The 9,410-nt window shown below is 36.7% G+C and overlaps 1 protein-coding gene across 1 annotated transcript; it reads right to left on the minus strand.

Annotated features, from left to right (window-relative positions):
• Positions 1 to 755: 755 nt before the first annotated feature.
• On the minus strand, positions 756 to 2,253 carry LOC110809419 (uncharacterized protein At5g01610-like). Its single transcript, XM_022035242.2, has 2 exons — positions 1,604 to 2,253; positions 756 to 1,227 (listed from the first exon to the last, which is right to left on the minus strand). The coding sequence occupies exons 1-2, from the start codon at positions 2,099 to 2,101 to the stop codon at positions 1,165 to 1,167; spliced, it is 561 nt and encodes a 186-aa protein (XP_021890934.1). The 5' UTR covers positions 2,102 to 2,253; the 3' UTR covers positions 756 to 1,164.
• Between the last annotated feature and the right edge of the window lie 7,157 nt (positions 2,254 to 9,410).

The raw sequence follows: 9,410 nt of genomic DNA on the forward strand, positions 1-9,410 counted from the left end.
TGCAGGAGAGACAAATGAACAGAGCCTGTGCATTTCTTACACCAAAAGGAAGGAGAAGACAAGAAAGACTGTAGAGTCAAGCTGAAATAAAAGATCACCAAAACCTTAGCCCTTTTGAAACTGAAATCCGAGAGAAGGAAGAGGGAGAGGGTTGATTAGGGCTAAGGGGCAAAAGGAGACATATAGTACCCACATGCTCGCCTGCGACCTCTGTGGCCAAAACTTGCAGCTTATCAATGGAGTTTCAGAACTCTTTGGAAAAGACAAGGAAAAAGTTGACACCTTGGTGTCTCCAAGTGAAAACCAAGAGGAAGAGTTGACACAGGAAATCATCTGTAAAACTAAAAGAGATGTCTGCCTCACTGTAAAAGTGTGGAGAAGTTTCACTGTGAAACTGTAACTAAATGTGGCTGTAACTCATTTCTCAAATGCCAATCCCCATAGACTGAAAAGCTCACTCGATAACAGCAAGTTTCGGAGAGGCAAACTCAAAGGCAAACCACCAAAAAGACCCATTTTCACATGGGTAACGTGTGATTGAGATGGAGTAAATAAGCTGAATCAAGAAATCCATACAACAATTTTCATCATAGCTAAACAGAGGTTACTGAAAAGAAAATGGAGCGAGTATAAACCCACTAAACCAAATATTACATGAATCCTTTTACTCAGTAAAAGAAAACTAACCTAACTTTTTTCATCACCAATCAAGAAGTAACTAAGCAAGCAAAACTACAAATGCAGTTAGCAGTACATTTTGGCAGACAAAGTTCATATATTCAACCAAAATGTTTGATGGCAGTACAAAAGCACCAAACTCTCTCTCCATTTACATAAACACAACACAACACTCAAACATCCACATGTATAACATTATGATAATAATCAAGAAGCACAAATATCTAGTAAATTTATTACTTGACCAAACACTTCTGTCTCAACCTTCTGCGAAAGTAGATTTCATTACCTCACATCTTCTTGTTTCAGTAAAATTGTTATAGGTCTTCAGGAGGACAGAAGTATAAGGTCAAGAACTCTGTACAACAGAACAAGCATGCACACCTACTCGTAATATGACAGGATCTCTCAATCCAAACTCTCTAACAATCTTTATGAGAAATGAGAAGGACAGAAGTCAACTACCATATCTTGCCAGAAAAAGATCTATGAAACAGCCCTCAATGCATTCCCTCGGCGAGTGATGTATCCAATCTTCTCATAAAGACTCTGAAAGTTCAAAAATTATTAGTTTCAATTATCTAGTCTTAATCAAATATAACAATATTCAACTAGCGACAATAATGAGAAATCATTAATCAAGGGGGAATATAGAGAAATTTCTTCACATTTCCAAATTAAAGAATCAAATCCAGAATTTTCAACATAAATTAATTGCTAGTCTAAAATCTTATGAACAGGATTATGCTCGTGAGTTCAATTGTATCCTATACAACCCAATTCATTCAAAAAAAAAAAAAAGAAACACTCACCTGCCAACATTTCCCATAGGGTTTTTGGTACCAGAAAAAGAAAAATCAATAGAATTGGAAAGAAAAGTAAGTCGTGCAGGTGGAAGAAGGATAAAAGATAAAAGAAAAAGTACCTGAAACTCGTCGGAAAAGGAAGGATCAGGGTCGACGGCAGCGCAATCACGAGGGGACTCAAAGAGGGAAAGAGAGAATTGCTTGTCAACAACGCCGACATCGAAGTAAATCAAACCGGAGCTAGGGACATCGACACGTATCCCTTTAACAGGGAACCAGAGGAAGAGCTCCTGCTGCGTGACACCGGATAATTCCCCAATTTTGCTGTAGCTTAGGAGGCCCGAGATGTTGAAATCGTAATGGAGTTGGTTCTCGTATTTGGCGTTGCAAGGCCGGGTTAGGTTGACGGTGAAACGCCCCGTTTTGGTGTCGACGGAGAAATCGGTTATGCCTTTGGGGAAGAGGCCGATGGGGAGGCCCTGCCGGCGGAGATGGTCGTAGATTGAGTCCTCCGATTTGACAGAAACCGGCGCGAAAATTACCAGCAAAATTACCCAAACTTTACCAAAAAGCCGGGAATTTTCATCCAAACCCATGCTTACTCTCGCTTTTTTCATTTAAAAAATGAATAGAAATGGACGAAGAAGTGAGAGTTTTGGTTCTTGCTCTGCCTTTTCTTTGATTGGTTTAAGGTTGAAGACAACTACAGGGTGTATCTCGTTTCAGTTTGAGCTTTATCCGCGATACCAAACTGTATGTGACATTTTTTTTTTTACACCTTTTATTTATAAGCTTCTGTAAAATCATGAATTAAATATAAAATAAATTACATTAACTATCCATTTTATAAGAAATTGTGTCTGGTTAAAAATTTATGGTGAAAAAAATTATAAAATTATTTCTTGAACAGAAAAAAATGCGTATTCAATTTTTTTTTTCAATTGTTTTAATAAATTTGTTGAATTTTAATACCGTTACTACATTTGAAAAGAATTTTGTTAAAATATATTTTATTCTATTATTTTTAATATATTCTTCTTTTAATTCATGTATGCAATACATATTTATGATTGATCAAAATCAAATCTCGACGAAGTTATTTATTTATTTTTTTACATAAACAATCAAATCTAACGTGATTTTCTCTCGTTGCTGCAGGACAATCTAAATTTTTAGGAGAAACTCAACTATTTGTTGCACCCCTAAGCCTTTAGGATAAAGACTCTTTTCATACATGATGAACAACATACAAATCTCTAAGAAATTACTTAACAAAGGTTTGCAATATACAAGACATTTTATGGAGTATTTTTGTGAGCTTTATAGATGGGTCTAATAATGTTTAATTGAAGCCAAATTTGGATGACAAGTAGCTGAAAGCACAAAAAATATATAAAACAAAAATGGGCCAAGGACTTTATTAGGTCCCAATCAGAACACGCTAACACATACTTTTTTCTTCGGGTAAGAAAGTACCTAATTTTTATTAATACTCAAAATTATATCAAATGCTTCTTCATACATGCTTTATATAGAAACAAAATGCAACTGTTCTGTGCTAATCAGGACCCTATCTAGGTGGTTAAAAGAAACTGCTTTGAAGGAAACTGTCGGATGACATGGAGATTATGGGAGGCAGTTGTTAGTTGTTTGATGAATCATGGAGATCATGGGAGGTGGTTATTATAGCGTGGGTTGGGTACTAGTTGTCTCTTTTTATGAGCTTTATAGATGGGTGTAATAATGTCTAATTGAAGCCAAATTTGGATGATAAGTAGCTAAAAGTACAAAGAATATGCGAAACAAAAATGGGCAAAGGATTATTAGATCCCAATTAGAACACACTAGCACACACTTTTCTCTTTGGCTAAGAAAATACCTAATTTTTACTAATACTCAAAATTATATCAAATCCTTCTTCACACATGCTTTATATAGAAACAAAATGCAACTGTTTCGTGCTAATCAGGGCCCTATCTAGGTGGTTAAAAGAAACTACTTTGAAGGAAACGACTGGATGACATGGAGATTATGAGAGGTGGTTGTTAACTGTTTGATAAATCATGAAGATCATGTGAGGTGGCTATTATAGCATGGGTTGGGTATTGGTTGTCTCTTTGACCGTCTTGAGCTTGTATCATTACTTCCCCCTTATTGGGGAACCTTGTCCTCAAGGTTCAGAGTAGGAAATTATTCTTGCAGTGTAGACATTGGTTCCCATGTGGCATCTTCTAGGGGTAGGTGACGCCATTGGATGAGATTTTCTTCGACTATTTTAGACCTTTGTCGTATTCATATGGTGTCAAGAATTACAACTAGTTGTAGTATGATATCTTCTTTATCAGTAGTGTCTGGTAAGTTATCAGTGCAGGGCATGATAAGACCAAGCTTTTTTCATAGCATTGAAACATGGAAGACTGGGTGAACTCTAGATTGCACCGGCAGTTGAAGTTTATAAGCCACTGGTTTGATTCATTGAATAATCTGGAAGGGCCCATAAAAGGGACATACTAGCTTTTGATATGCACGTTTGAAGACTATATGTTGTTGATAGGGTTGTAGTTTTAAAAAAACCCATTCACCTTCATTGAATTCTATGTCTCTTATTTTAGAGTTGGCAATTTATTGCATCCAGTTATTAGCAGCTTGTAAGTTCTTTTTGAGTTAACGTAATAGTTCATCGCAACTGGTTAATTGGAGATCAACTTTATTTACTGGAGAGGTACTGATGTGATACATAGGAATTTGAGGTTGTAACCGACCGTACACAGTTTGAAAAGGAGTCATTTTGATTGAAGAGTGATAGGTTGTGTTATACCAATATTCTGCCCATGGTAAATAAGTACTCCAAATGCGAGGTTGCTGATGGCAAAGACAATGCGTATATTGTTCCAAACTTTAGTTAGTAACTTCGAATTTTCCATCCGTTTGAGGATGATAAGAAGAACTCATTTTGAGTTTAGTTTTAGACATTTCGAAGAATTCCTACTAGAAATGACTTATAAAGATAGGATCTCAATCACTAACAATGGACCTTGGCATGTCGTACAGTTTGACAATAGTGTTGACAAAGAGTTCTATAATAATTTTAGCTATATACGAATGACTTAAGGTTGTAAAATGAGTTGATTTGTTGAACCGATCAACTACCACTAAAAGTGTACTCTTGCCATGAGAAGTGGGTAATTCTTCTATGAAATCCATAGTAATATCTTCCTAAATTTGTGACGGCATTGACAATGGTTGTAAAAGTCCAACTGGAGTAAGGGTATCTGATTTCACCCTCTGACAAGTGTCAAAAAGGAGACATAATCACTTGTTGTCTTGTGCATGGATGGTTAATAGAATTATTGGGATAATCTTTTGAAGGTCCTTTGCACGCTTGAATGACTTGCACTGTGGCTTTTATGAAATTCTTGGAGAAGTTGAATCATAATGGCTAATTGAGATGGAATAAAGTGCGATGCTTGAATATTGTAGTCCTCCCTTTTCACTGTAAGGTTGGCTTGGATTATGTGTAGCCTTTGTATCAATTTGTTGCATATAGGGATCGATTAAAACAGTGCAGCGAATATCTTCCCATAATTGAGTATGAGGCATAGATAAGACATGAAAAATTAGGGAATCGTCTCTTCTGGACAAGGCATCTGCTGCTGAATTTTCTTTACCAAGTTTATAAATAATCTCTTAGTCACACCCAAATAATTTAAGAACTCATTTTTTCTGTTCTGGATTTGAAATACGTTGGTCCAACAAGTACTTCAGGCTTTTTTGATCTGTTTGTATATAGAATTTTCGACCTAATAAATAATAAATCCATAATTTGATGGTAATAATGATAGCTAACATTTCTTTAGCATTTGTAGATGATGCTTATTTAGAGATTCGCAAGGCACGACTCATGTAGACAATCAATTGTCCATTTTGTGTAAGAACTGCTTCAATCCTTTCTCCTGAAATATCAATCTGGATAACAAAAGAAGCATTGAAATTAGGTAACGTCAAAGTAGGTGTGGTGGAGAGAGCTTGTTTTAGCTATTGAAAAAACACGTTTAGCTATTTCAGACCACCTAAATTGTTATTTCTTCAAAAAATCAGTCAATGGTTTTGTTATCATTCTATAGTGTCGGAAAAACTTTCTATAATATCCTATGAGGCCTAAAAATCCCCTAAATTCAGTGATAGTAGTCGCTCGAGGCAAAGACTCAATTGCTTTAATTTTAGTTTGATCAACTTGACTCCTTGTGATGTGATGATATGCTCCAAGTATTTGAGCTTTTGTGCTCTAAATGCACAATTTTTTAACTTGATGAAGAAACAATGTTGCTTTAATATTTCAAATACTTGTTTGAAATAATCAAGATGTGAGTGCCAATTGCTGCTATAAATAAGAATTTCGTTAAAGAAGACTAATACAAACTTATGTAGATAATGCTGGAAGATTGAGTTCATGATAGCCTGAAAAGTAGAGGCAACATTGCATAGGCCAAACGACATAACCAAGTATTCATAGTGCCCATTATGTGTTCGGAAGGCAGTCTTACACACATTTGGTGGATGAACTCGTACTTGGTGATATCTTGCAGTTAAATCAAGTTTTGTAAAATATTGAACTCTGTAGAGTTCATCTAACATGTCATCGACAGTGGGAATAGGAAACTGGTCTTTGATTGTTACAGAGTTGAGAGCCCGATAATCCGTACAAAATCACCAAGTTTCATCCTTCTTACGGAGTAGTAATATAAGAGATGAGAATGGGTCGGTGCTAGGCCTGATCAATCCTGAGTCTAGTATTTTGTTGACTTGCCTCTCAATATTAGATTTCTAAAAATGAGCATAATAGTAGGGTTTCACATTGATGGGTTCGGTGCCTTCCCAAAGAGTAATTTAGTGTTCAATCTCCTTGATCGGTGGCAACACTTCTAGCTCACTGAAAAGTTCCCCAAATACTGTTAATAATTTATGTATATCCGGATGTACTTATGAGGTTGGTCGTGCAGGTGTTTTTGCCATATAGACCACAAATAAGGAATATCGTTGTTGTAATTCATGATTTACCTCTTTCTTTAATGCTGGTAGAAAAGGTTGTTGTTCCAGATTGCAGAGTCGCCGTGGTTGGCCTTCCCAAACAAACTCTATCATCATTTTAGTCTAATCACACGTGATTGCTTCTAATTTCAACAGCTAGTGAACACCCAGAACTGCATCCAAACCGATCAAAGGCAGTGCATAAAAATTAAGATTAAATGTGATACATTGCACTTTAATCGGAACTTGTTCAAACAGTTTTTGACACTTCATCGATCGCCCATCTGCTACTCTAATAGAGAAGGGTTTGGTAGGCATCACTAGCAGGCTCATGGATGCTGTGAGTTGCTCACTGAGAAAATTATGAGTTGACATGCTATCTATAAGGATCACGACTCTCTGTTTCCTGATTGTCGTACCAAATTTCATACGTCGGTCTGACGACACTCCGTCATAGCATGTAGGGATATCTTTGGTTCCCTTGGCACGATTGCTTTATCACCTTCTTTTTTTGTTTCTAGCAACATTAATTGTGGTTACCAACAATGATGCCTCAAAGAAAACTTTTCATCTCAACTGAAACTAAGCCCTTATGCGTGTCTTTTTTGTATTTTGTCCCATGGAAGCCGCTTTGGGGCAGCCCTAGGCCTTGTCTTGGGAGAAAAAGTCACAAAAGATAGAGTTTTACCTAAGAAAGCAACATGAATCGATTGGTATGACTTGATCGTCTTTGCCGGTCCAACTGGTCCTCATTCATCTAGGCCAAGCTAATGGCTTGCTTTAACGTTTTAGGCTAAAAGAGCCTAATACTATATGCAATTTCAAGCTTAAGCTCGCCCATGAGGTATCCACCATAGTTTTCTAGGTCCAACCTCGAATTTGGTTGCCCAAGCGTTTAAACTCTTTTTATATTCCCTAAGTGGCGTATTTTGCTTCACTATAGATAAGGCTTTGTCAAAGTCCTCGTATTCTGTTGGCCCAAACTGGGCCTAAAGTTCATCCACGAATTCAGTTCAAACTAGTTCTTTTCCTTCTTCCCTGTGAGTCTTTTTCAACCATTGCCACCACTGATTCGCCTTCCCCCTCCAGATGGAAAGCGACTAATAACACTTGATGCTCCTGTGGTGTATCTTGAAACTCAAAAAATTGTTCGACTCTATTGAGCCATTCCATTGAGTCAGAACCATTGTAAGATGGAAAATCGACGCGAGCTGTTCTGGATCCGAAGGTGGTCGCAATCCGTCTATCCTTTCGGAGTGGTTGCCCTTGTTTGGCCATTATAGATTGACTCGACCAGTGAAGTTGCTGCTAGACGCTTCTTTGTTGAGATGTAACACTTCTATCAAGCATCTCAAAGTTTCTTTCATCGATTGCATCTTGCCCACCAATCCGGTCTCCATCCGACTAAAATTTTCTTGCAAGCTGCATAGCTTCCAAACTTTCGATCCGTTCTTTGTTTATTATCATTGTCTGCTCTGATACCAATTATTAGATCCTAATCAGAAGACACTAATAAAAACTTTTCTCTTCGGGTGAGAAAGTACCCAATTTTCATTAATACTCAAAATTATGTCAAATTCTTCTTCGTACATGCTTTATATAGAAACACAATGCAATTGTTCACTGCTAATCAAAGCCCTATTTAAGTGGTTAAAAGAAACTCCTTTGAAGGAAACTGCAAGATGACATGAAGATCATGGGAGGCGGTTGTTAACTGTTTGATGAATCATGGAGATCATAGGAGGTGGTTATTGTAGTGTGGGTTGGATATTGGTTGTCTCTTTGATCGTCTTGAGCTTATATCAACTCTCTAGAATCAAGGGAGAAATGGCGGTTGGAAGTGAAGGAATAGAGACGAGATGTGGTTTTGGGCCTTACGAGTTTATGTGATCTTAAAGGGACCCTAATGAACTCCAAATGAGTCTAAAATTGGTGTTGAATATGGTAAAAGGTGGATAAGGCGGTGGAGCAAGTAGATAAGAATGGAAGGACCTAGAACTAAGCATGAGATGGCATGAAAGGATAAGGATAAGGCTTAAGGCAGTTTAGGTCTCAAAGTTACAGCTAGCCGCATGTTTTCCCTCTTACTACCATAATGAATTCCCCTTACTTATAAATAGGGGATGAGGGGAAGGGAAAAGAGGCATGAGAAGATGAGAGGAAAGAAAGGAAAAAAGAAAGAGAAAAGAGAAGAGAGAAAGGCCAAGAGGAGAGAAAAAGAGAAATAGTTGCAAGGTATGTTTATTGTGAGTGAGGTTGTGTGAGTTTTTTCGTGGGAAAACTCTACCAAAATTGAGAGGGGATGGAAGGAGATGGAAAAAGGAAAAGAGAGCAAGCAAAATGATAAGGAAATAAAGAAGAAAACACATAACTAATGCAAGGCCAATATGTGAGATAAGACATGCACTTGCCTTTGATTTTAGCTTCAATTTTTTATGAACTTTTAAGATGAGTTTTTGAATATTGTTAAGGGCATTTTTTGCTTAGAAAGTGATAAAAAAATCCTGAAATTTTGTCCAATTGTTAAGAATAAAAAATCAAAGACTAAGTCAGGACTTTACCGAAATTAAAGCTACGTGTTCTACAAGAATTCGAGTCCCTTTTCATTGGAATAACTTTCCATGTAAGTGAGAGTATTTTGAATTTGAATAAGTGATAATAATAAGGGAAGACTCTATTCAAATCTCAATAGAAAATTAAAGAAAAATAAGGGGAGACTATGCCTAAGTAAATAAAGGAATCTAAAAGTTTTATAAGAGGAGACTCTACTCGAATTAAGGTTTGCTTAGGACTTAAGGTAAGTGAATGTTGTATTGCATGACCTATATAGTTTTTGAAGTATTTTCGAAGTAATTCAATATATTAAGGGTTTTAAATTAGTAAACATGTATTTAATTG

The sequence above is a fragment of the Carica papaya genome, chromosome 1 (assembly GCF_054855325.1).
Source record: "Carica papaya isolate Zhongbai chromosome 1, ASM5485532v1, whole genome shotgun sequence".
NCBI classification, from domain to species: Eukaryota; Viridiplantae; Streptophyta; class Magnoliopsida; order Brassicales; family Caricaceae; genus Carica; species Carica papaya.